This window comes from Mustela lutreola, chromosome 1 (genome assembly GCF_030435805.1).
Source record: "Mustela lutreola isolate mMusLut2 chromosome 1, mMusLut2.pri, whole genome shotgun sequence".
Taxonomy (NCBI): Eukaryota; Metazoa; Chordata; class Mammalia; order Carnivora; family Mustelidae; genus Mustela; species Mustela lutreola.
Genome location: NC_081290.1, coordinates 67,054,946 through 67,082,404, shown reverse-complemented (window position 1 = coordinate 67,082,404; position 27,459 = coordinate 67,054,946). Strand labels below are relative to the sequence as shown.

At 46.7% G+C, this 27,459-nt stretch overlaps 2 protein-coding genes and 1 non-coding gene across 14 annotated transcripts in view; all 3 read left to right on the top strand.

Moving 5' to 3' along the window:
• Positions 1–771, top strand: part of SH3BP2 (SH3 domain binding protein 2) — a 35,171-nt gene extending 34,400 nt beyond the window's left edge. For all 4 annotated transcript variants that reach the window (XM_059166605.1, XM_059166613.1, XM_059166619.1 and 1 more), the window contains one exon: positions 131–771. In XM_059166605.1, the coding sequence (XP_059022588.1) occupies positions 131–268 (138 nt within the window). In that variant the 3' untranslated portion in view covers positions 269–771. The remainder of the gene's footprint in view (positions 1–130) is intronic.
• A 6,430-nt stretch (positions 772–7,201) lies between these two features.
• Positions 7,202–7,306, top strand: LOC131822982 (U6 spliceosomal RNA). The gene has a single exon (XR_009350435.1). It is a non-coding gene; the product is annotated as a U6 spliceosomal RNA (small nuclear RNA).
• Positions 7,307–13,178: 5,872 nt separating this feature from the next.
• Positions 13,179–27,459, top strand: part of ADD1 (adducin 1) — an 84,816-nt gene continuing 70,535 nt past the window's right edge. For 4 of the 9 annotated variants that reach the window (XM_059166435.1, XM_059166426.1, XM_059166474.1 and 1 more), the window contains exon 1: positions 13,181–13,392. The gene's annotated coding sequence lies outside the window, so the exon portion shown is untranslated. Of the gene's footprint in view, positions 13,393–27,459 lie in introns of all 9 variants that reach the window. The other 5 variants (XM_059166451.1, XM_059166458.1, XM_059166441.1 and 2 more) reach the window with 3 other exon arrangements.

Here is a 27,459-nt window from a genome sequence, read left to right as displayed (position 1 = left end):
TGGGGGTGGGGGTGGCAGACACAGAGCCGACACAGGGCAGCTGGGAACTGGCCTGGCTGTTATCCTCACTGCTGACCACCCCTTGTCATGGGAAAGCCCCCCAGCCTCTGCTGCTCTTTCCCCCGCCCAGGACTCTAAGTTCTACCTGGAGAGCGAGGTGCTGTTCGTGAGTGTGGGCGGCCTCGTGGAGCACTACCACACGCACGTGCTGCCTGGCCACCAGAGCCTGCTGCTACAACGTCCTTACGGCTACACGAGACCCAGGTGACGCCGGCGACCCCTGCTGCTGTGCAGAGACCAGCCACGGGGGCCGTGACCCCAGGCCACACAGATGAGATGGGCCCACTGGGGTGATGAGCCGGATGTAGCACCGTGATCCTTCCCAGGGCCTCCCCAACAGATACCTTCTAGAATCTTACAGGCCAGGCTCCTCTCAGCAGGCTGGGTCCCTGGGGCTGGGCCAGGCTCTGCTCTCCAGAGGATGGGGGGCCGGGGGTGCTCTCCTGTGACACGTACCCCACCCTGCCCCAGCTCCCCAGAGCCCACGGTCCCAGGACCGAGCCCTGCCTGGGCTTTGTGGACAAGAATTGTGGTCATCCCTCCCACTCCCCAGCTCCCCCAGCACACTAACCCGGCACAGTGCTGGGAGCTGGGCAGGACTAGGCATTTGGGGCAGGGGCAAGGGCTGGTCTCAGGACTGCCACCCCCAGGTGGCAAAGACACAGGCTCTAGGAGGGGCTGTTGATGTACAATAAAGCACAGATGACCTTTCCCACAGTGGCCAGGGTTTCACTGGGAAGGAGGGGAGGACCAGCCTTACTGAGTACCCACATCCACATCTAAGGAGTGACTCTCGAAGCTCAACTCCCAGGAAACCTACGAAGTGCTTGTCTTCAGGGCGCAGACCAGTAAAGATCTTGCTCTGGGCACATAGCTAGGTACAGAATAGGACCCAAACTCGGGCAGTCTGGACTCAGAGCCTATAATCCAAGGTGCCATGAGTCAGGTACAAGGCAGTGGGACTGCAGAGCAGAAAGGCCCTCTATCTACAGTGGGGTCATTTGCTGGATTAACAAATGGTTCCCTGGGGTGCACCCGGGCCCCAGGCCAGTGGAGTGTTCCTGGCTGAGAGCTCCAGGAAGATTTCTTAGAAGAAGAAATGGCTACAGTGGGTTGGGAAGAGTAGGTCCTTCAGACTAAGTGTGGGTGAGGATGGTGGTCCCCAGATGCCTGAGTCCTCTGGACAACACCCAGCTCAAGTCCAGCCCTGACCGCCCCTTCCTGCCTGCTGTGGAATTCCAGGAACCACTGTCCCTGGCACGGCCATCCAGGCTGGACTGCTGTGTTTGTGTGGAAACAGACTCTGCTTAGGGTCAGTGCTGGCCAGGACCTAGGGGGTATCAGATCCTCTCTGCACCTCGTTTTGGGCAAGAAATTCACCCTGTGAGATTCAAACCCAGGACAGTGGTGTGCCCAGCAGCCAGGGATTCATCCTCTAGAGAGGGCCCTTTGTTTGTACTTCCTTCCACCTGCCCCAGGGCATGTTTGGGGGAGCAGCTGGCTGGGGGAGGGGGAGGGATGAGGCCACTGTGGATGGGAGAGGTCCTGGGGGAGTATGACAGCCATCTGCTTCCAGGAACCAAGTGTCCAGCACTGTCCTGCAGATGTTTCCTCTAAATCCTGCTGGGGGGCGGGGGAGGGTCAGCATGGGCATTGTCCAGTTGGGAATAAGGGAAGGTTTAGGCATTCCACACTAGCTTGGGGAACCAACAATCAATTCTCCCAGTCCTGAACTAGTGCAGGGAGCCCATGGAGGCATGCTGTTCCCTACTGTGGCTGCGGCTTCCCTTCCCCTTAAGTTATAAGTGGAGGTTGAGACCAGGAAACGGTTTCTAGTCAGTGCCTGGGGTGAGGGGGGTCTGCTTGCGAGTGAGACACTGTGTGACACAGGGTACCCTGTCACTTCTACCTGACTTGTGGCCAGATCGGCGGCAAAAATGTATTTGGGGACTGCCGAGCTGGAAAGTGCGTGGGGTTCTGGGGCGCAGAGCCAGGTGACAGGACCTCTGGTCACTTGGACATTTGAGGCCTGTGGCTGCCCAGGGCCCACTCTGGGGCCTGAACTGGCTTTACCTCTACTCCCAGGCCCGAGGCCTGCTCAGGACAGACTCCCACCTGTTTGGGAACTGACCCAGGATCCGGGGCCTCAGTAGAGATTTTTATTGTAAACAGAGACACTTAGAACCAGAAGAGACCTCACGAAACAAATCTGGAGGGGCTCCCTTCAGCTGAGGTCATGATCCCAGCATCCTGGGATCCAGTCTGGGTCACACTCCCTGCTCAGCGGGGAGCCTGCTTCTCACTCTCCTACTGTCCCTTCCCTCTGTTTGTGTTTTCAGTCTCTCTCAAATAAATAAATAAAATCTCTAAAATTAAGAAAAAAAAATCTTAGACAAAAACAAAAACAACTCCTGAGTTGTTCCACATCCTGCCCCAGCTCTGGGTCACGCTGCGGGAACGCCCCCTGCTGGTCCAAGGAGGCTCTCCCTGCACCCTAGGGGGGACAGGGGGTGCTGACAGGGCATCAAGGCAGAAGATGCAGCAGCCTGGGGCCAAGTGTCTTCCTGCCCAGTGCCCACCGGGACTGGCCTCTGGAAGGGAGGCCTGGAGGACACAAAGAACACACAGGGAATATGGAGCAGAGCTGGCGCTCACACCAAAACCGTGTGTCTCTAGAGGAGGGCAGTGAGGGGAAGAGTGCCTCTGTCTCTGGCTGTGACCCAGTGCCTCCAAGCCCCCCACTGGGCAACTTGCCACATCCAGTTCTCTGTCTCTGCCTGTATGCCCTATCCCTCCCCCTGGGAAAGACTGCCTGATGGGGTGGCCTCAGGGAAGACTCCAGTCCTGGGGGGACAGTGACCCTTGAAGAAGGTTTGAAGTGGCCATCTCTCATTCAGCGACCTTCCAGCATACTCCCACCAGGGGGAGAGTCTTGAGACACAGAGCAGACCCCAAACACATCCACTTCCTCAGGCCTTCCTTGGGTCCTCATGAATCCTTAGCGACTGCCTAAGAGCTGCCCCTGTGTCACCTCCATCTTCAGCTCTGGCCACACTCTAAGCTACTCAGAGCTAAACCACACTCCTTTTTTCTTTGATTTCCGGGAAAGCAAGATACACATTCAGAAAAATGAGCAAAACACAAATGTGCAGCCTAGAAAATTGCTACAAGGTAAGCATACTTATGATCCCATCAGGAGGTAACCTCTCCAGCCCCCGTGTATCCTCCCCATCACAGCTCCAAGTCTCACCAGCCCTGCCCTGGCTTTGGGGAGGCTCTGTCCTTGTTCCGCCATTAAGCCTTCACCACTCAGTTATATGTCCATCACAGCGGTGTCTTGTTTTTGTATTTTATGTGAGTGGAATCCTAAAGATAAAAGCTTTGACATCTGGCTCCTTCGGCTCATCATGTCTTTGAGATGCGGCTGCATTGCTGGGCTTAGCTGTAGTTTGTTCAAGTTCATTGCTGAAAACCGTTCCATTATATCACAGTTCACGGGTTTTATTTTATTGTAGTTGGACATTTGGTTTGTTTCCAGGTGGGGGAGGTCAGACAATGCTGCTAGCAACAGTCTTACTCGTTTTCCGATGCATGCCTGCACGAGTTTCTCTAGAGTATGAACCCAAGAATCTGACCTCTGGGTTCCAGGGCATCAGGAATCTTCACTGTCTTCCAGGAATTTCATTGTTCCAGTTTACACTCCCACCAGCTATAAAAGAGAGTTCCACTTTTGGTTCCACATTTTTGCCGACACTTGGTATCATCAGATTCTTTTTCTCATTTTTGTCAACCTGGTGGATGTATGGCTTTAATGTGCTTTTAGCTAATCACTAAGGAGCTTGAGCCTATTTTCATGTGTTTATGAACCATTTTTCATTTGTCTCCTGTGAAGCATATATTCAAATATTTTGCACATTTTTCTATGTGTTGTTCTTTTTTCTTGTTAATCTACACGAATTCTTTACGTAGCCTTGATATTGTCAGTAATGTGTGTTGCACCTATCTTCTCCAACTCTATAATTGTTATTTTGCATATGGCGAGAGGTAAGGTTTGCTTTCAATTTTTCCCCCATAGGTTTACCTACTTGTTCCTGCACTTTTTTTTTTAAAGATTTTATTTATTTTTTTGACAGCTAGAGAGAGATCACAAGTAGGCGGAGAGGCTGGCAAAGAGAGAGGGGGGAAACAGGCTCCCTGCTGAGCAGAGATCCTGATTCAGGGCTCGATCCCAGGTCCCTGAGACCATGACCTGAGCTGAAGGCAGAGGCTTAACCCACTGAGCCACCCAGGCACCCTGCACCGTTTGTTTCTAATTTGTTCTCCAGCCCCCATCTGTAACGCCACCTGTGCTATGTCCATGTATATGGAGGTCTGCTGTTGGACTCTGTGATGTACCTGCTGAATAGATCCTCACCTTATTTTTCTTCTTGGAGAATGTCTTGTCTGTTTTGTTCTTTCTCTTTCCAGATGAGTTTTTTCCCCACTTAAAAAAAATAATTTATTTTAGAGAGAGAGAGAAAACACAGGTAGAGGGAGAGAGGGAATCTAAGTGGGCTCCTCATGCTGCACGTGGAGCCTGACGCGGGGATCTATTTCATGACCCTAAGATCACGATGTGAGCCAAAATCAAGAGTTGGATGCTTAACGGACTGAGCCCCCCAGGCATTCCATCCCACTTTTTTCCCCCCCCCCATAAGTTTTAGCAATAATTGCAGCTGGGATAAACCTCATTAGCCACAGTACTATCTCTGCTGCACAAAGCTATTTTCACACAATTTTTAAAGTCAGCTCATCAGTGTCACTAATAACTCAGTTGATCTTTTGACTGGGAATCATTATAGCTGTAAATCAGCTTGGGAAAAATTGACATCTCTACAACAGTGAGTCTTCTGACTCATCAACATGGTATACCTCCCTATTGATGTGTTTCTTCTTGTTTGCCAATAGAATTTCATAACTTTGTCCATTATAGTCTTGCTCACGTTTTCTTAGATTTGTTTCATAGGTACTTTATATTTCTTGTAGTATATAGTAAAGTGTGTATGTTTTTAATTTCATTTCTTTGTTTCTAGCATTTGGGACATACTTTTTCTTTTAACTGAAGCATTTTGTTAATTTGTATTTAATGTAATTAAATCTACCATCTTATTTATTTTTGTATCGGCCAACCTGTGTTTGTGGGTTTTTTTCCCTCCTTTCTCTCTCCTCCTCTCCTTTTGGATTGAGCAACTTTTTTTTTTTTTTAAAGTCATTCCACGTCCTTGTTCTAGTTGGAAAGTTATATAGTCTTTTTCTAATTTTACCTGAGTCTAGAGTAACAAATATTTTTACCCTCCTAGACAACACATAGACTTCAGGTGACGTTAGCTCCGTTGATCTCCTTCATTACTTGATATCACTGTTGTATGTATCTAATTCTATGTTGTGGGTGCCTGGGGGGCTCAGTTGTGAAGCATCTGCTTTCAGCTCAGGTCATGATCTCAGGGGTCCTGGGATTGAGCCCCGTGTTGGGCTCACTGCTCAGCAGAGATCCTGCTTCTCCTTCTGCTGCTGTTCCCCTACTTGTGGTCTCTCTCTGTCAAATAAATGAATAAAATCTTGGGAGGAAAAAAAAATTCTGTGTTGTTTTTTAACTCCCATCCATAAAAAGGAAAAGAAAAGAAAGGAAAAGAAAGAAAACAACTCCCATCCAAGAGAGTGTGTTTTTTTTTTTCCTTTGAAAAGGAAGGTGTATTTTAATAGTATTAAAACTTTTTTTTATTAAAAACTTTCAACAGGGGATGCCTTGGTAGCTCAGTCAGTTAAGCTGCTGCCTTCGGCTCAGGTCATGATCCCAGGGTCCTGGGATCCAGTCCCACATCGGGCTCCTTGTCCAGCGGGGAGCCTGCTTCTCTCTCTGCCTCTGCCTACCACTCCGCCTGCTTGTGCTCTCTTTCTGACAAATAAAATCTTTAAAAAAAAAAAAAACAAAACCAAAACTTTCGGGGTGCGTGGGTGGCTCAGTTGTTGGGCATCTGCCTTTGGCTCACGTGGTGATCCCAGAGTCCTGGGATTGGGCCCCACATCGGGCTCCCTGCTCAGCGGGAAGCCTGCTTATCCCTCTCCCTCTCCTGCTTCTTGTGTTCCCTCTCTCCATGTCTCTCTCTCTGTTAAATAAATAAAATAAAATCTTAAAAAAAAAACAAAAACGTTCAACAGTACTAAAACAGTTGGTTAAGCATCCAACTTTTGGTTTTGGCTCAGGTTGTGATCTTAGGGTCCTGTCATCAAGCCCCGCAGTGGGCTCCATGCTCAGCGGGGACTCTGCCTGGGAGTCTCTCTGCTCTTCTCCCCATGTTAAATAAATAAACACATCTTTTTTTTAAGATTGTATTTATTTATTTGACAGACAGAGATCACAAGTAGACAGAGAGGCAGGCAGAGGGAGAGAGGAGGAAGCAGACTCCCCGAGGAACAGAGAGCCCGATGCGGGGCTCGATCCCAGGACCCTGGGATCATGACCTGAGCCAAAGGCAGAGGCTTAACCCACTGAGCCACCCAGGTGCCCCAATAAATAAACACATCTTAAAACTTTTTTTATGGTGGTAAAATATATGTAATATAAAATTTACTCTTTCAGGGCCACCTGGGTGGCTCAGTGGGTTAAGCCTTTGCCTTCGGCTCAGGTCATAAACCCAGGGTCCTGGGATCAAGTCCTGCATCCGGCTCCCTGCTCAGTGGGGAGTCTGCTTTTCCTTCTCCTCTCTGCCCCTCCCCCTACCTTGCTCGTTGCTCGCTCTCTCTTTCTCTCCTCCTCTCCAATAAAGGAATAAAATCTTAAAAAAAAATAAATCGCCTTTAAAAAGTTTACCATTTTTAACCATTTTAAGTGCACAGTTCTGTAGCACTAAGTACATTCACATTACTGTGAATCTTTACCACCATCTATCCTGAGAACTTCTTTCCTCCTGCAAAACGGAGACTGTCTCCATTTAACAAATCTCTGTTCTCCCTCCTCTAGTCCCTGGGCGCCCACCATTCTACTTTCTGTGTCTGAATTTAACAATTCTGACCCACAGTTGGCCAGTTAGCTCAGCTGGTTAGAGCCTGGTACTGATAATACCACATTGAGGGGTCAGTCCCTGGACGGGCCATTACTTCTGTGCTCGCTTTGGCAGCACATAGACTGAAATTGGAATAATATATGGAGATTAGCATGGCCCCAGCGCAAGGATGTACATCACTGCTTGGGGAACCTCATATAAGTGGCAATTGTATAATGACCTGTCCTTATCTCACTAGCATAGTGTCTTCACGATTCTAGTACATTATAGTATGTGTCAGGATTTTCTTCCTTTTGGCGGGGGAAGGGGCAGAGGCAGAGGGAGTCAGAATCATTTTTTTTTTTTAAAGATTTTATTTATTTATTTGACAGACAGAGATCACAAGTAGGCAGGCAGGCAGAGAGAGAGGAAGGGAAGCAAGCCCCCCTCCGAGCAGAAAGCCTGACGTGGGGCTCTATCCCAGGACCCCAGGATCATGACCCAAGCGAAGGCAGACTTTAACCCACTGAGCCATCCAGGCGCCCCGGGAGTGAGGATCTTAAGCAGGCCCAACACCCAGCATAGAACTCGACATGGGGCTCGATCTCATGACCCCGAGACCATGACTTGAACTGTAATCAAGAGTTGGGCACTAAACTGACTGAGCCACCCAGACGCCCCAGATTTCCTTCCTTTTAAAGGCTGAATAATATCCCGTTGTACTGATGGGCCACATTGTTTATCCATTCATCTGACAATAGACATATGAGTTGCTTCCACCTTTGGGTTCTTGTTAATAACGCTACGATGGATATGGATGTACAAATATCGTTTAGAATCTCTGTTTTCATTTCTTTGGAGTATATACCCCAAATGGGGTTGCTGGGTCATCTGGTAATTCTCTGTTGACTTTTTTGACCAGCATACGTTTTCCACAGCAGCTGCACCATTTCACACTCTCACCAGCAATGCATGGGGCTCCAGTTTCTCCACATCCTTGCCAACACTTAGTCTTTTCTTTTCTTTTTTATTATAGCAGTCCTAGTGGATGTCAAGTGGTAATCTCATGGTGACTTCAATTTGTAGTTCCCCAAAGATTAGTGATATTGAGCATCTTTTTTTTTTTTTTTTTTAATTTTTAAAGTGCCCTTTCTTGAGTATTACCAGCACTTTTAAGGCTTCTTCTTCTTCTTCTTCTTTTTTTTTTTTTTTGACAGGGAGAGAGATCACAAGTAGGCAGAGAGGCAGGCAGAAAGAGAGGGGGAAGCAGGCTCCCTGCTGAGCAAGAGAGCCTGATGCGGGCCTCTATCCCAGGACCCTGGGATCATGACCTGAGCTGAAGGCAGAGGCTTAACCTACTGAGTCACCCAGGAGCCCTTGAGCATTTTTTTAATGTGCTTATTGGCCAACCGTACATCTTTGGAGAAATGTTTAACTCCTTTGTCCATTTCTTAATTGAACTGTTGCTTTTCTGTGTTGAGTTGTAGACAGTATTTTTAATATGCAATTTGCTTAGATTAGATTCTTGAGGAGCAAAACCTGAACTGGGGCTCTTGTGTGAGGATCTATAGAGGGAATGTTCTCAGGATAAGCTGAGTGGGGGAATCAGGATAGGGCAAATTAAAAATAAAACACAAAGGATTGAAGTGGTCTCAGCTGGGGTCTAGCTTTAGCGGATCCCACGGGCGCTCTGGAGGGAGATTTGTCCCACAGTTGGTCCTGCTTTGAGGTCAGGGCACCAGCCTTTGGACCCCTAGCTCAGCTAGTTATTGGCTATCCAAGTAAGGAGATGATCTCCTGGGCTGGGTGACACTGAAGACAGGGCTCTGGGGCAATTAGCTGCTGACATTCATAGCACTGGGCAGGGCCCACTGCCAGCCCCAAGCCAGAGAGAAAATCTGGGCAGAGCACCAACAGCGACTACTAAATCCGCCCCTTGAACTGCTCGTATCTACTTGTTCCTCTTATTAAGTTGTCCATTGAGACACAAATTCTCCAGTATTCTAATGGATCTCAGTATCTGGAGAAACTTCTGAGAAATGGGTGAAGAGATGAACTGTAGCCCCCACTGCTATAGTTGATCCCCAGACCACAAGTGATACTCAACATCTCCCTTTTCTACCACCCATTCTAGATTTCTTCATAGCTAACACTTTGGCTCTCCTAGATCGTTCATGCCTGAGGGTCTGAGCTCCTGGGAGCCGGCCCTTACTAGGCCCTTACTAGCCGGCCCTTACTAGGCCCTTACTAGCCGGCCCTTACTACGGTCCTACTAGGGTGTGTGACATGCTCGCCTGTTTACAGTTACTGGGGGTGGGAGCACCAAGAGATGCCCCACTCTGCTGAGTGCCTGCTCTGATTGCTGATCACCTGAGCACCACATTCCTGCCTGACCCTATCCTGTAGCAGGTAGCTCTACATCCTACCAATAATGAGGGTCAATTATCCCTATCACTCTGGTTACCCCCTTCTGTGCCCACCAATCCACTGGCACAAGTTGTTGCATGAGATCAGGCGACAGCCATAGTTTCAACATGACTTAGGTCCCCTGGTAGAAGTGTCCTCTTTGGAGACCTCTAGGATCTCTAGGCTCACAGCTCTTACTGCTGTGGAACAGAATGCACAAATTCCTCAAGTAGGTCATTGGCCATTGCACGTAACAGGGACAGAGCCTCGTAAAGTGGTGATTGATGTAGCTATGTACTGCTTCACGGAGGCTGGCACTCCACCTCCTGGGGATCATCCCCAAGTTGGAGTCTCATCTGAATCTACATGTGGCCAGCCCCTCACTCTAGCACACCAGAAACTTCTGGATGGCACATATTGGGTAGGAACGGTATATTCCTGGTCACATGTCCATTGCCATACCTCCTTTGCCATAAAGCAGTTATGTGGGATTCCATGTCAACTGATCAGACACTTGGGGAACTCTTGATAGGAGTGCTGAAGTAATTGTAGGCAGAAAGGCAAACCTTTATCCAGATACATGGCCATCTCAGTAAACATGAATTATCACTTTTTCTAGAATAGAAGGGATCCAAGGTGATCAACTTGCCAGCAAGTAGCTGGTTGGCTCCTGCTGGGACAGGTGACAGCCTACTGCCAAATGTATTTGGCAGTGACAGTAGCTGGATTAGCCTTGGTTACAAGGAGCTCATGCTATTGGGCTCATACATGGCCTCCGTTCTGTTACCATGACGACTTCACTGGGGAGAGCACTGTGCCAGAATGATGGGGCAGAGGACAGAGCCTGGCTTATGCTCATTGGCCAGTCCATTCTCTCTGCTTGTTTTTTTAGAGCCTCTCTGGTAGATGCTCACTGGTGAATATTAACATGCAATACAAAGGGACGCCTGGGTGACTCAGTGGGTTGAGCCTCTGCCTTCGGCTCGGGTCATGATCTCAGGGTCCTGGAATGGAGTCCCACGTCCGTCCCTCTGCTCAGCAGGGAGTCTGCCCCCCCCACCTGCCTCTCTGCCTACTTGTGATCTCTGTCAAATAAATAAACAAAATCTTAAGAAAAATGCAATACAAAGATCTTCATTCTTTGTACCAATTCCCAGAGGTCCATTGACATGCCTTATCTTCAGACCTATTTGTCCCCAAACTTTCAGATCGTTCCTTCCAGGCTCCCAACCACCCCGTTAAGCCATGTGCCACTGCCCATGAGTCCAGGCCACATCTCCTGCCACACAAAGTGAATGGCAAAATTTACTGCCAGAAGTTTTGCCTATGGGGGTGACTGCCTCTCACCACTGTCTTTCAAGGCAGCTGCTGAATGGGGATACAGTGAAGCAGCAGACCATTTTTAGCCTATACCAACATAGTAAGCCAACCTTCCCGTGAATTAAGCACAGGCTTTTTTGCTCCTCTGTCACTGTGTCCAGGGAATCCCTGACACCACTGGTGTGAGCTGATAGCCACTGCTGCTCTAGAGGCAGATGAACAAGGGTCTGGACCACCTCCCATTGCATCCTCCCATTGCATGAAGCCTTTCAGTCCTGGATCTGACACTTAGATTGTGATGTATCTACCTGAACTCGTGTCCTGGTATCCGGATGGGACCAAGAAATGGGCAATTCTGGCCTCAGAGTCACTTTTTTTTTTTTTTAAAGATTTTATTTATTTATCAGAGAGGGGAGTGGGGAGAGAGCGAGCACAGGCAGACAGAATGGCAGGCAGAGGCAGTGGGAGAAGCAGGCTCCCCGCTGAGCAAGGAGCCCGATGTGGGACTCGATCCCAGGACGCCGGGATCATGACCTGAGCCGAAGACAGCTGCTTAACCAACTGAGCCACCCAGGCGTCCCTCACTTTTTTTTTTTTTAAAGATTATTTATTTATTTGTAATAGTGGGCAGAGAGGCAGGCAGAGAGAGGGGGGTAAGCAAGCTCCCCAGTGAACATAGAGCCCGATGCAGGGCTTGATCCCAGGCTCCTGGGATTATGACCTGAGCCAAAGGCAGAGGCTTAACCCAGTGAACCACCCAGATGCCCCTCAGAATCACTTTTGATGTCCCATAGAAACATTCTGTTTCTACCAGAGCCCAGTAGCAAGCCAGAAGTTACTTTCTGAGTTGCTTTGATTTGTGAGTTTGTAGTTTGCACCAGATGTAAAAGGAAATTCAGCCATTATGTCTTCAAATCGTATTTGTCTTCTTCCAAAATGGGGATCCCCTGATCCCCATTTTCAGGGACTCCAATTACAGATTTATTTGGCCTCTTGAAGTTGTTCCACAACTCACTAGTGCTCTGCTCGTTCTCACGCTTGTTACTCTGTTTCATTTACTTTCTCCATGTCTTCCAGTTCACTTTTAACAAATTTTTTCTTTTTTAAAAGATTTTATTTATTTATTTGTCAGAGAGAGAGAAAGAGAGCACAAGCAGGCAGAATGGAAGGCAGAGGCAGAGAGAGAAGCAGGCTTCCTGCTGAGCAAGATGCCAGATGGGGGACTCGATTCCAGAATCATGAGATCCTGACCTGTGCTGAAATCAAGACCCCTCACTTAAGTAACTGAGCACCCAGGTTCCCCTTTCACTGACAGCTCCAAGCACCAAGCCTTGTTCTTGGGTGCAAGGGAAACAAAATTAACTGATGTAGAATTGTGGAGTCTTGTCCAGAAGTGCCCTGAGATCAGAGGTCACAGATGTTAACCCTGGACAGTATCACTGACCTTTCTGTGGGCAAAGCCAAAGAGGTCCCTGCTGGGAAGAAGGCCCGGGTTCTACACTGCTCTTCCCCTGCTAGCTTCAATTTTCTGTGGTATAAAGGGAACAAGAAGCTCTGCTTCTCTGTGTCCAGGGCCTTTTGGGGACTCAGATGAGCCAAGAGGAGGGTGAGGATAGGGGAAGGTGCTGGCCTGGTCTCCAGGCTAGCCTCCTGGTCACTGACAGGACTCCTACGACTGGTTCTGTGGATGTGACCAGCGCTTGTTCATCCAGCACCGGCAGGTCAGGCCTTGGGCAGTAGGCAGCCACCTTGTCTGTGGAGCCTTATCGCCAAGCACAGACCCTGCTGTCCTGACTCCACCCTGGCCACCAGCCACAAACTCTGCCTGTGCCGCCGCCCGCCCGCCCGGGGCCCGGGGCCCAAGGCCGGGCACACCGGTGCAGCGTCCAAGGGTCCGCCTGCTGGAGGAGCGCACGAGGTGTGGGCAGGGAGTGGCGCGGCCGCGGGCTCCGAGGGTCCCTCTGACCTGGAACTGGGCCCTTTAGGACGCTGTGCAGCCCAACCCGGGCACCTGGCCTGCAGGGGCCTCCACGAGAGTCTGTCCAGGGACAAGCGAGCGCACGACTGGTTCTGGGAGAACGGGCGCTGCCAGCACAGCCGCCGTTGCGAAGCTGCCGCCCAGGTGGCCAGCGGGGCTAGAACCTCCATTGCAAGCGTTCGGCGGGCGAGACCACACCCACCCGGTCCCTGCGGTCCCCAGCGGCCACAGGCGGGGCCTCCGCCCTTACCCTCCCCCGCACCGCACGAGCCCCGCCCCCTCCCGCCTCGCGGTCAGCCAATCGCATGGCGCGTTGCTTGGCGGCGCGGGGCCGGCTGGGCCTATAGGGTGGCGCGTTGTTGGGCTGCAGCGCCGCAGGCCGCACCCAGCTTCCGCGGCGGGGGCAGCGCCGGGGGCTGAGGGGGCGGAGAGGCCGGGCAGGCCGGGGTTGCGGGCTGGGGAGCGCGCGGCGGACAGGGGGCGGAGCCGGAGCCCGAGCCGGAGCTGGAGCTGGAGTCCGACCCCGAGCCGGAGCCCGAGCGGGAGCCGACGCGCAGTCTTCGGACCTGCGAACGCCAGTGCTCTGCTCGCGACTCGCCCCCTGAGGTGAGGCCCGCGTGCAGGGGCGGCCCGGGCGCGGCGGAGCGGCCGAGGGGCTGCAGGCCGGGCCGCGGGGCCTGTGGCGGCTGCGGCGCCCGAGAGGCCGTGGGAAGCGGGCGGGGCGCGGGCGGGTCTGGAGTCGGCCGCGGGGGCTCACGGCCGCGCTGGGAGGGGTGGTCGCTGCCGGGCCGGGACCGGGTGCGGAGGGACGGCGCCCTGCATACCCTTGGCGGCGCGGGCTGCTCGGTGGGAGCGGCCGGGCGGCCGGCGTGGGGGCTGGGTGGTGGGCGTCGGGGGTCGGGCTACGGCGCGGTCGGCTGCCGGCAGCGCCTGCGGCTGGCGGCTGCCTGTAGGCTTGGGAGCCAGTGCAAGCGGTGGGTTCCCGCAGCCAGACCCACCTGCCGACTGTCAGGCGGGACGGCCGGGGCGCTTGTCGTCGTCTTCTCGCTCTTTTCTGTCTGTAACATCTGTTGGGGGAGATGTCAGAGGGTTCTGCCCTGGGCAATCACTTTTGTGTGTATTCTCGTAATCCACGGCCTTGGACGTTTTTTGGGTGATTTGTGTTCGCTTCCTGCGTCCCCACCTTCCGAGCACTACTTCGGCTCACCGGGGACTGCTGGTGGCGGGGTGTGTGATTTTATGCCTAAATGACCGGAAGCAACTGGTGGGATCCTCAGGACCAGAGCCCGTCCGGTGGCTGAGTGCGTTGATGTTACGGGAAGAGCTCTGCGTACTTGAGGACGCTGGGCTGAAATCCTAACGGGGGAAGAAATAGGCTGGCTGAAAGGGCGCTCTGTCTCCTGTACGGGACGTCATTGGAGCCTTGGGGGAGAACGAGTGGGAGTTCAGCAGCTCTGGGAGAGGGCACCTGTGGCCTAGCGGGTGACTGGGAGGGGGATTGTAAGGTTCAGTCTTCAGCTAATGCGCTTATGCGATGTAGAAATTGCATTGTAAAATCCGAACATTGTAAAATCTCGACATAGCCCTAGATTGTGACTGTGGGAGAAAACTGGAAGAGTAAAGATTTTTTTAAAGGAAGTGAATGGTTTTGGCAGTCAGAACTGCTTTTCAGAATTTTGATGTGGTTTACAGCAGGACAGCTGGTATGGTTTATTTTACTGCTTGTCACTATGTTTAGATTTTAGTCACAGAGGCTTACTGAATACTATGGATCTAAATTCTATCCAGTTTCCATGCGATGGGATTGTTTTCTTTCTAAAATATAATTTATACAGCTGATCATTTTCCCCTTTAAGTCTTTGACATTACCTGATACTGATAAGGTTTTGTTTAGTGTTCAACCTTGTGTTACTAATTTTACCCTAAAAGCTCTTTCTTTAGATGGTTATTGGTTTCCAGTTAGTTCTTTCATGTAGTCCTTGTATTGTCAGAAAAGTAAGTAATTTGAAATACTTTAAAAGATAGTTTAAGGGGCATCTGGGCAGCTCAGTTGGTTAAGCATCTGCCTTCGGTTCAGGTCATGATCCTAGGGTTCTGGGATCCATCCCATCGCAGCCCTGCTCAGCGGGGAGCCTGCTTCTCCCTCTCTCTGCCTGCTGCTCCCTCTGCTTCTGTGCTGTCTCTCTCTGTCAAATGAAGAAATAAATATTTCTTTAAAGGTTTTATTTATTTATTTGACACAGAGAGAGAGAGAGAGAGAGAGAGACAGAGAGTGAACACAAGGAGGAGCAGAGGGGAGAAGAAGGAGGCTCTCCGCTAAGCAGGGAGCCCGACATGGGGCTCAATTCCAGCACCCTGGGATCATGACCCCAGCTGAAGGCAGCTGCTTAATGACTGAGCCACCTAAGCACCCTGAAGAAATAAAATCTTAAAAGAGAAAAAAAAAGATACTTTAAAAGAGATTGTAAAAAAATAATCACATATCCAACCAACGCTAAAATTTACCTTGTCTTAATTTTTAAGTTTGACAATAAAAATATTTCTATTATGTGATACTTAGACTCCAGATTGATTTATTTTACATGTTAAATTATTCTCAGGTATATGTACAGAGAATGGTGTAAGAAGTCCCTGTTTACCCTCATCCAGCTTCAACAGTTGTTAACTCATAGCTGGTTTTCATCTGTATCCCCCAAACCCAGATTTCATGTCCTTTTAACTTGAATATTTCGGCATGTATAATTACATACATTTTTTTAAAAAAGATAAACACAAATACCACTATCACAAAAATGAATAATTTCTTATTACCTTCAAATGTCCAACCAATGTTAACATTTTCTTGATTGTGTCAGTTTTTTTTTTTAAATAACCGTTGAATCAGGATCCAAATTCTCTTTATGCATTGTGATTTGTTTTAATCTATAGGTTCCCCTCCATCTTTTGTCTTTCCTTGTAATTTATTTGTTGATGAAACTCCATGATTTGTTCTGTGGAATTACGGTCTGGATTTTATTCTGTATGGTGCTTAAACTACACAGAAATGACTGTGCACTGGTAGATAAATCTAAAGGTGTGATCAGATTCAGAATTGATTTATTTTTAGCAAAAAGACTTCATAGGTTGGTGGGCAGATAATGGTTAGTAGTGTTTCTTATAAGCGACTCTTGATGCCCAATGCCTAAAGCCCTTATTTATTTATTTAATATATAGAAAGCGCACAAGCAGAGAGGGGCAGAGGGAGGAGGAGAGAGCATCTCCATCAGTCTCCACAATCAATGTGAAGCCCAGTGAGGGGCTTGATCCCATGATTTGGAGATCACGACCTGAGCTGAAATTGAGTTTTTTTTTTTTTTTTTTTAAGATTATTTATTTATTTATTCGACAGAGAAAGATCACAAGTAGGCAGAGAGGCAGGCAGAGAGAGAGGAGGAAGCAGGCTCCCTGCTGAGCAGAGAGCCCGATGCGGGACTCGATCCCAGGACCCTGAGATCATGACCCGAGCCGAAGGCAGCGGCTTAACCCACTGAGCCACCCAGGCGCCCCTTGAGTTGGTTTTTAATTAACCATCTAAGCCACCCAGGTGCCTCAGAGTCATTATTTTATTAGGCTTTGGAAACTGTTGATATCTTAATTCTGTAACTTCATTTGTTAGATGGAATGCTTCTATAAAGAGAAATGTCTTGGGATGCCTGGGTGGCTCATTTGGTTGGGATGTCTTGGTTTCTGCTTAGGTCGTGCTGTTGGTGTCCTGGGATGGAGCCCTGAGTCAGGGTCTGTGCTCCGTGGGGAGTCTGCTGGAGATTCTCTCAGTCTCCCACAGCCCCTCCCCTTACTTTCTCTGTCTCTCTTTCTCTCTCTGAAAAAAAAAAAAAACATAAAAAAAAAAAGAGAGAAATGCCCCCTCCATAATTTGGTTATCCTGAATTTTAACTTTTTTGGGAAAAGTAGGGTAACTGCTTAATTCCTCTCCAGTAGGTTGCTAATTCTCAAAATGAGTCGAGATCTTCTGAAAGTAGCCAGTGAGTTGTGTTATGTGTTTGTGTCATTGTGAACTCATGAATTTAAACACATTTGATACGGTTCAGTCCATTGTAGGTATTACCCTTATTGATGCTGAGATTGTCTGATCTTTGTCCAATAGGAATCTGTTTAGTTTGCCTCCTAAATCCTTTTTTTTTTTTTTTTAAAGATTCTATTTATTTATTTGACAGAGAGAGAGATCACAAGGAGTCAGAGAGACAAGTAGAGAGAGAGGAGGAAGCAGGCTCCCTGCTGAGCAGAGAGCCCGATGTGGGGCTTGATCCCAGGACCCCGGGACCAAGACCTGAGCCAAAGGCAGAGGCTTTAACCCACTGAGCCACCCAGGCGTCCCTGGCTATAAGATTTTAACTACTCTAGATATCTCATATAATTGGAACCATGTGGTGTTTGTCCTTTTGTGGCTAGCTCATTTGCAAAATGTCCTCAAAGTTCATCCATGTTGTAGCAGGTGTCAGAATGTTCTTCCTTTTGAAGACTTAATAATACGCCATTACATAGATACAGCACATAACTGCTTTTTAGTGAATACTAGTGTAAAAATTTTATTCACTAAAGGCATTTTTTTCCTTATCCTATGAACTGATGAGAATTTTCTGGTACATTTTAAGTTATCAGACAGGAAGGAAATACATCATGTAGGTGTGATGTCATACTCAGAAATTCTGTTGAGAAGATTCCAGCCTTCTATATTACATAGTGGTTGACAGCTGCCAGTATTAAAGACTTAAATTTTGCATTTTTTTCTTTTTTGAAATAGCTGCCATTTCAGCCCCTTAACTACAGCAATACTGTTTTGGGTTGGTTTCAGCAGTATCATTTCTCAGATAAAATTGTCTAACTCATTGACACAGAGAGTCCACTATTAATCAGTTTGTTAACATTACATTTTAGTAATCTGTTTTTTCTCGTGTTACCCATGGTTCGCTCGCCCGTACGTGTTTACTGAACTCAAGATATTTAAACTTTAAAGACTGAATTACTAGACCTATAGAGCCTAAGTGTGTGAACAACTGCCTGAGGTCATAGTTATTAATGCTGTTTTGCCAACATCAGTTTTGTCAGTTCTCTCCTCATAATACATCCTGAATCAGTCCTCCTGTCCCATATCCCTGTCACCACCTGGGACCCAGCAGCCATCACAACTCCCTTGAACTGGCACAGCAGGCTCCAGCTGGTTTCCTTGTCTTTTTTTTTTTTTTTTTTTTTAAAGATTTTATTTATTTATTTGACAGAAATCACAAGCAGATGGAGAGGCAGGCAGAGAGAGAGAGAAGGAAGCAGGCTCTCCGCCGAGCAGAGAGCCCGATGCGAGACTCGGTCCCAGGACTCCGAGATCATGACCCGAGCCGAAGGCAGCGGCTTAACCCACTGAGCCACCCAGGCGCCCCTGGTTTCCTTGTCTTTCTAACCCGTTCTCTATCTTTCAGCTAGGGTGATTTACATAGAATATAAATTAGAATGTGTTCTGTCTTGCTTAAAACCCTTCAAAGACTGATAAAAGTGGTCGCCTGTAGGGACAGGGATCTTTGTGGCTAGGGTATAAGGATGGGAGGGAGAATTACTTTTCATTGTAGAAGCTTATATATCTTTGGATATATATTTTAGTTCATGTAGTTGGGTTATGTACTCAGAATAAAATAAGTAATCTTACAAAAACCCAGGGACCCCCCCCCCTTTTTTTTAAGATTTTACTTATTTATTTGACAGACAGAGATCACAAGCAGGCAGAGAGGCAGGCAGAGAGAGGGGAGGGGGAATCAGGTCCCTGCTGAGCAGAGAGCACGATGCAGGGCTTGATCCTAGGACTCTGAGATCATGACCAAAGGCAGTGGCTTAACCCACTGAGCCACCCAGGCGCCCCTGGTTTCCTTGTCTTTCTAACCCGTTCTCTATCTTTCAGCTAGGGTGATTTACATAGAATATAAATTAGAATGTGTTCTGTCTTGCTTAAAACCCTTCAAAGACTGATAAAAGTGGTCGCCTGTAGGGACAGGGATCTTTGTGGCTAGGGTATAAGGATGGGAGGGAGAATTACTTTTCATTGTAGAAGCTTATATATCTTTGGATATATATTTTAGTTCATGTAGTTGGGTTATGTACTCAGAATAAAATAAGTAATCTTACAAAAACCCAGGGACCCCCCCCCCTTTTTTTTAAGATTTTACTTATTTATTTGACAGACAGAGATCACAAGCAGGCAGAGAGGCAGGCAGAGAGAGGGGAGGGGGAATCAGGTCCCTGCTGAGCAGAGAGCACGATGCAGGGCTTGATCCTAGGACTCTGAGATCATGACCAAAGGCAGTGGCTTAACCCACTGAGCCACCCAGGCGCCCCTGGTTTCCTTGTCTTTCTAACCCGTTCTCTATCTTTCAGCTAGGGTGATTTACATAGAATATAAATTAGAATGTGTTCTGTCTTGCTTAAAACCCTTCAAAGACTGATAAAAGTGGTCGCCTGTAGGGACAGGGATCTTTGTGGCTAGGGTATAAGGATGGGAGGGAGAATTACTTTTCATTGTAGAAGCTTATATATCTTTGGATATATATTTTAGTTCATGTAGTTGGGTTATGTACTCAGAATAAAATAAGTAATCTTACAAAAACCCAGGGACCCCCCCCCCCTTTTTTTTAAGATTTTACTTATTTATTTGACAGACAGAGATCACAAGCAGGCAGAGAGGCAGGCAGAGAGAGGGGAGGGGGAATCAGGTCCCTGCTGAGCAGAGAGCACGATGCAGGGCTTGATCCTAGGACTCTGAGATCATGACCAAAGGCAGAGGCTTAATCCACTGAGCCACCCAGGTGTCCCCACTTTACTTTTCTTTGAGTAGAATTCTCCACTTTCATTCTACTTCTATCCCAGAGTGAACTCTGGTATTTTATGTTTTTCCTTTAGCTTAATATAATTTCAGTGTGTTAATAGAAAGAGTTATAGGAAGTGAGAAAGACCTGGTTTTGCCTAGCTGTGTGATTCTCTATTCCAGATTAACCTTGTTTGCTGAATTCTAAAACAGGAGGAGATGTATTTCCTGCTTCACATGGCATATTTATGGGGATTAGATATAATGTAGGTGAACCTGGCCCAGAGGTTACAGTGGATTCCCTTCTCTGTCCCGCCAGCAGATACCTCATGGCTTTTGGGCATAGGATTGTAGTAAGAAAGCAGATGGACATATAGTGCACCTAATCTAACCAGATGAGAAGATGGTGGAAGAAAATGAAATGTGTGCAATTCAAAGGTGCTGTTGCCACAGGAGTTTGCTACACAGAAGCATAGACGTAAGACAGAAAGCTTGGAGCTCCAAACCTTTGGGTGAACTCTTAATTTTTACTTTTTGAGAAGGTGTTGCTTTACTGTCTTTTTGCTGTATCATTTCCTGCAAGAATCTGCTATCATCCTAATTTTTGTTCCTTTATGTAACCTGTCCCTTTTCTCGGACTGCTTTGAAGACTTCTCCCTGTCACTGGTTTTGAGCAGTTTTATTTTGATGTGTCTGTGTGTGCATATTTCTTGTGCTTTTGGGATTCATTAAGCTTTTTTCTTGGATCTGTGGGTTTATGTGTTCATCAGATTTGGGAAAATTTTGGGCATCATTTTTCACAGTTTTTCCTATTCTTTCTCCATGTGCTGTGCTTTGAGGGCTCCAATCCCATGCGTGTTAGACCATGGAAAGTTGCCCCATAATTCACTGATGCCCCTTTATTTGATTGTCTTTTCTGTGTAGGTTTCGTTTGGATAGTTCATACTGTATCTTCACAATCACTGATTTTAGTTCTGCAGTGTTTAATCTGCCGTTAGTCTTGTTTAGTGTAATTTTTCATTTTAGATGTCCTGGCTTTCATCTTTATAAGTTCTATTTGTATCATTTTTTATACCTTCTATTTCTCTACTTAAATTTTGAAAATATGGGATGTAGTGTACCAACTGTTCTAATGACCTTGTCTGCTAATTTTAACTTCTCTTTCAGGGCTGGGGTTAGTTTTGATTGATTTATCTCCTCTGGGTTATATTTTCCTGCTCTTTGCTTGTTTGGTAATTTTTTATTGGATACCAGACATTGCAAATTTTATTTTACATTGTTGTGTTTTGAATAGTTATTTATTCCTCTAAATACTCTTGATGTTCTGTAGCATTAGCAACAGGACTTTAAATTTTTTCTTGGTGAAAAATTGGTGAATTGCAGAAAATTGGTGAATTTTCTTTTTATATAAACTAAGTTCATAGCCTTCTTGAGAATCTAAAATCACTTAAAAAAGCCACTTCCCTGTGAATCCTATATATTGTTTTGTTTTTATTTTTCTCCATGCTTTGGGAAATTATTTTGGAAGTGGAAGAGGGATGTCCTTTTTTGAATTCCCTATTCTTTAAAGGTTTTCAAAACCAAATTCAAGATTTGGTTAGTAACAGAGTAAATATGCTAATACCTTAGTTTGGTCAGTGCTTACTGGCTATCACATGTCTCCTTAAAATAGGAATTTTGGGGCTCCTGGGTGGCTCAATGGGTTAAGCCTCTGCCTTCAACTCAGGTCATGATCTCAGGGTCCTGGGATTGAGCCCCACATCGGGCTCTCTGCTCAGCAGGGAGCCTATTCCCCCCCCCCCCACCGCACCTACTGATCTCTCTGTCAAATAAATAAAATCTTTAAAAAAAATAGGAATCTTAACATAGTATAACATTAAACTTTAACAGAGCTGTTTAATGGTTAATGCTTATTCTAACCCACTTGCAGGAAACGTGAGCTGGAGGGGATGAAGGGGGGAACAAGTTGAATTCGTTTTGCTCTTTGAGCTTTATTTATTCCAGAAGTACCTTTTTTTTTTTTTTTAATTATTTTAAAAGATTATTTATTTATTTATTTGACAGACAGAGCTCACAAGTAGGCAGAGAGGCTGGTAGAGAGAGGGGGGGAAGCAGGCTCCCTGCAGAGCAGAGAGCCGCATGCAGGGCTCGATCCCAGGACCCTGGGATCACGACCTGGGCCGAAGGCAGAGGCCTAACCCACTGAGCCACCCAGGCGCCCGGAAAAAAACATCTTAAATAGAGTAGGACTTGAGTCTATAGGACACTTACCTTTTAACAATGCCTTGAGAACCCTCTCTGCTGGGATAAAATAACAACAGTAATCTTTAAAAAATGTTACTTTGCAAACATATTTTCCATTCTATAACTTTATTAACTTGCCTATCAGTGTACCTACTGAGCACTGTTTTATCTGTTATATGTTGGGCATTGTTCTAGGCCCAGTGGATAGATACACATTCCCTGTCTTGGAAACTTTTTTTTTTTTTAAGATTTTATTTATTTATTTGACAGAGATCAGAAGTAGGCAGAGAGAGGAGGAAGCCAACTCCCTGCTGAGCAGAGAGTCCGATGCTGTTGCTGCTGCTGCCGGGCTTGATCCCAGGACCCTGGGATCATGACCTGAGCTGAAGGCAGAGGCTTTAACCCACTGAGCCACCCGGGTGCCCCCCACTCTTGGAAACTTCTATTCTAGAATGAGAGATAGAGAATAAATGCTATGTTAAGTAGTAGTAAGTGCTGTGAAGATGGGAGGCATGAGGAAATAGAGAATGATGGCAGCAGAATCTATTTTAGATGGAGAACTGGGTTTACGGAGGAGGAGACGTTTGATCAGAGATCAAATCTGTTTGCATCTGGGAGCAGGTGTGTTTGGGCAGTGGAAGTAGAGCTCCATCTTACTGTCCATGGTTTCTTGTTGTCCGTTGATGGCGGATACTAAAGGGGCGAGGCCACACGGGCTAGGTTTCTGGAAAAGAAGCCCATGTGGTCTGTGAGCTAGATAGAGGAGGATTCAGAGCTGCACATGGTGAGTGCTGTTGCCCTGTGTGTGCCTAGTGACAGACACTGGGCAGTGTAGTTATGAAACGGATTTTTTTTTTTTTTTTTGAGCCCATCTGATAACAGCAACAGTAAAATTTTTAATGTTATTATTATAATAGTATTAGGATTATGTAATTATTAAATTATAACAGTGGCCACAGGTAATTTTTATTGCTCCCTGTGTGGGAAGTATTTTTTGAATTTGCTGCTGAGGAAGCTGTTGCATAACTTGTGGGAGAGTACAGTCAGAACACTGGTTTGCACATACACCTCTTTTAAGAAATAGTTACACAGAGGAGTGCTTGACGGCTCTTGGGGTTATGAGTTCAAGGCCCATATTGGGCATAGAGCTCATTAAAAAAGAAAAAAAAAGCCACAAGAAACAAGTTGAAGAGAATTTAGTAACTGTAGGAAAAAAGTTATAAATAATGATCATTGATCATACTTCCCCTTAATACATCTTGGAGAAAGTTCAGTATCAGCACCCAGAAACCTGTTTTGTTCTCCTCAGCAGGCACCCTCGATGGGTGTTCGTTTCTAGAATTTTACTGTTAGAGACTGTTTGAGTGAGTATTCTTCCATCCCGGTCTTCAGGCACTGTGATGTATACTTGTAGGTCTGTTCTGGGTAGTGAATTGCCTGGGTGGAAGGATGTTTGCACTTTAGTTTGCATAGCTGTTTCCAAATTACCCTCTTGAGGAGTTATAACAATTTATACTCCCATCAGCTGTAAGAGTTCCCGAAATAAGGAAGGATTTGCATGTACTGTGGAAGTAAGAGTGGTGCTTGTCTTACACCATTATTGTAAGGTACCTGATAAGCTGTCAGTAAACAGCGGTTATTATATTACTGTTACAATTATGAACCTTTTTCTGAACTTTATTACGAAAAATATTGTGAGTCTAAGAACTGTTTCAGGAGGTTGGGAAAGAGAAATTACACAATTGGCCTAGCAATGTGTGCCCCCCAGGTAACTGTCACCTGTGTCGGAACAGATTCATCCTGCATCAAGCCCCAGAGCCCCTGAGCCTCTGGAGGCTGATGTCAGGGAATGGAGCTGTGGGTGCATGCAGGCTTGTGCTGGTCCCTGGCTGCTCACAGGGACGTTTGTTCCGCATGTGCTTTCTCATACCTGGAGTGGCAGCTTTGCTATTTGCTTGGGAAGGCCATCCCTTGAGAGCGACCTTGAAGATGTCCTGTCCTGAGCACTTTGCTCTTCCCTTCTCTTACTTTGAAAGTCTTGATGTTGGTTTGCCTTATAAAGTGACTTAGAATGACTTAAGGAGGTCTTTACCTAAAAAATAGGAGTTTTCTCATCTGCTTGCTCTTGCTTGAAATTCCTTGGCAGAGTAGAGGAAGTGGTACTGCCAAGGTTTTAGGTATGAGGGAGGGAGGGAATAAAGGCACTTTACTGCCCCAAGGCTCTGGTTTCTCCATCACAATGTGAAGCAGTTTTAAGATACAAAGCAGAGAATGTTATGAAAGCACTTTGAAAATACAAATGCATTTATTTGTTTATTTGAGAGAAAGAGAGACCCCAGGAGCAGGAAGAGGGACCGAGGGAGGGAGAGCAGCAAAGGGAGAGGAAAAGGGAGAAGCAGGTATCTGTTGAGCAGAGTCCTATGAGAAGCTTGATCCCAGGACTCAATCCCAGGACTCTGGTATCATGACCTGAGCCAAAGCAGATGATGAACTGACTAAGCCACCCAGGTGCCCCAAATAAATCTTAAAAAAAAAAAAAAGAAAAGAAAATGCAAATGCCAGATAACAGCATCTGTCCACACAGAAACTGGTATGTGAATGTTCATGGCAGCATTCTTCTTAATAGCCTGAAAGTGGAAAGAACCCACTATCAGGTTGAATAAGAGACGTGATGTGTCCATGCGGTGGAGCCTTATTGGGCAACAGTAAGAATGAGGTGTTGATACATGCTGCACATGCTAAGAACTCTTATGCTAAGAAGGAAGCCAGGGAAAGGAGGAAGAGGGAAGAGTGGAAATGGGGAGTGCCTGCTAGTGTACCTGGGATTTCTTCTTGGGTGTTGAAAATGTTACAAAATTAGATCTTGATGCTGGTTGCACATCTCCATGAATAAGTGAAAAACCACTGAACTGTATACTTCAATTGGGTGAATTTTTATGGTATGTGAACATATCTCAGTATGACTGCAGACATGCTAGTGCAGCATTGGGGACTTTAGTCTCCCTGAAGGGAGTCCATTGTCAGCTGTTGTATTAGTGCTGGGTGTTAGGAATATGGTGTCAGGATGCAAGTCCAATTTTGCCGCAGAGTCTGTGGTCCTGGATCAAGTTAGTGAAATTCTTCGAACTCCTATTCTCATCCATAGAGTAGGCGTAGTAACAGTAACAATCTTACCTAACCCAGAGCCTTGTGGAGCCAGTGAGACAACATTTGACCACTTGTGGCACACAGGTGTGCTGTCCGTGTGCATGTTCCCTTTCTTTCTCTTTTCCCAGTGTATGGACTGGTGAGAAGGGGACACTATTGGGGAAAGGCTCACAAGGGCAATGGAAAGCCCTGTGTACTAGCTCCTCCCACTATTTTTTTTTTAATAAGTCAAAGCTCTATGCAGAGAGATTTGTCATGTACAGCTGCACATGTTTGCAGCTTAGCAAGAACTTTGTGATTAACCATGCTTTCCAAGATTTAAGAATATTGTAGTTAACGGCCAACCTTGCTCCCAGATGATACCATTAATCAAGCTGTTGCATAGAGCTTCAGGCAGGCAAGGAGGAGTTAGAAATGGGGCTCGAGTCTCGTGGAATGCGCTCCCTTCAGGACTGACTGTTTCAGGAGGAAGGGATATGACATGCATCCCTCCATCTTTAGGGAACTAGAGGGCCCCACCATCCAGATAATGCTGTCTCAGTTTGTTCTGAACATTGTCTCCAGGGGCTGAAGCACAGTGTACTTTAACAGCATAAACCCCAGGAATATAGCTGACCTAGGGTGTTTGGAACATTTAGTGTTTTCTGTTTACTGCCTCAGGTGTCTGACAGATGGATTGTTTTGGAAAGCAGGGGTTTTCTTCAGGGGAAGGAAGCATTTTTTTTCCAGCTTTTACTCAAACGATGGAACTATGAATTTTCTTTGTCTCTGGTTTCTTTTTTTTTTTTCAAATATTTTATTTATTTGTCAGAGAGAGTGAGCGAGAGCTAGCACAGGCAGACAGAGTGGAAGGCAGAGTCAGATGGAGAAGCAGGCTCCCTGCGGAGCAAGGAGCCCGATATGGGACTCGATTCCAGGACGCTGGGATCATGACTTGAGCCGAAGGCAGCTGCTTAACCAACTGAGCCACCCAGGCGTCCCTGTCTCTGGTTTCTAAGTGATACTAGGATTTAGGAGACTTACTCATTGAACTTTTATTTACTTTTTTTTTTTTTTAAGATTTTTTTTAAAGATTTTATTTATTTATTTGACAGACAGGGACTACAAGTAGGCAGAGACAGGCAGAGAGAGAGGAGGAAGCAGGCTCCCCACTGAGCAGAGAGCCTGAAGTGGGGCTGGATCACAGGATCCTGGGATCATGACTTGAGCCGAAGGCAGAGGCTTCCCAGGCGCCCCCTAATTGAACTTTTAGAAAAGCCTTCAGTGTAGCAGGATTTGTACTGAACATTCAGGAATCAAAGATAATAAGAACAGAAGTCCCACTTCAAGGCTCAGGGCTCTTCAGGTCAGACGGAGTGCAGGGTGAGCCCACGAGGCTGGCGGTCCAGGCTCTCCTGTTAGGGTCTTTGGGAGGGACTTGAGGTAGATGCCTGTTAGGGCTGTTCATGTCATTGATTGAGATGTTTCATGTCACTCACCCATGGTTACTTTTTAAATTTTTTAAAATACTCATTTATTTTAGAGAGACAGAGGGAACATGAGAAGGAGGTGCAGAGGGAGAGGGAGAATCCCAAGTAGACTCCTCACCCAGCACAGACCTGGGGCTCTTTGTGAGATCAGCCTGAGCCGAAACCCCTTAAACCATTGCACTACCCAGGTGCTCCAACCACAGTTACTTTTATCATTCATATCTTAGAAAAAATCAACCTAGCATTTCTGTTTTAAAGTATATTTTAGGAGTGCCTGGCTGGCTCAGTTGGAAGAGCATGTAACTCTTGATCTCAGGGTCATGAGTTCAAGCCCCATGTTGGGTGTAGAGATTACTCAAACAAACAAATAAGTAAATAAACTATATTTTAATTTTTTCTGGTGGATAATTTCTGTTTTTGTTGCTTCATAATGTACTAGGATGAAATAGAATTTTCATGAAAACTGCACATTTTCATGACTACAGCTATGGAAGCCTGCCGGTATCTTTTTCTTTTTTTTTTTTTTTTTTTAAAGATTTTATTTATTTATTTGACAGACAGAGATCACAAGTAGGCAGAGAGGCAGGCAGAGAGAAAGGGGGAAGCAGGCTCCCCGCTGAGCAGAGAGCCCGATGTGGGGCTCGATCCCAGGACCCTGGGATCATGACCCGAGCCGAAAGCAGAGGCTTTAACCCACTGAGCCACCCAAGCGCCCCATGCCGGTATCTTTTTCATGAAACAAGTTATTAGTATGTTGTTTTGGCTTTTGAGGCCATTGACCCCAGATTTCACTGTGCTGTGAAAAAAGCTATGACATCATCTTTATAATCAAGGCTGCATGTTGTTTGCTAGAGTAAATACATGAATTACAATTTGAGATTGATGCACATACTTTTTTTTCCCCTGAAAGGACATATGGTTTGTGCTTCTAAACTCAGGTAATTAGCACATTCTTAGCTGTACCTATAA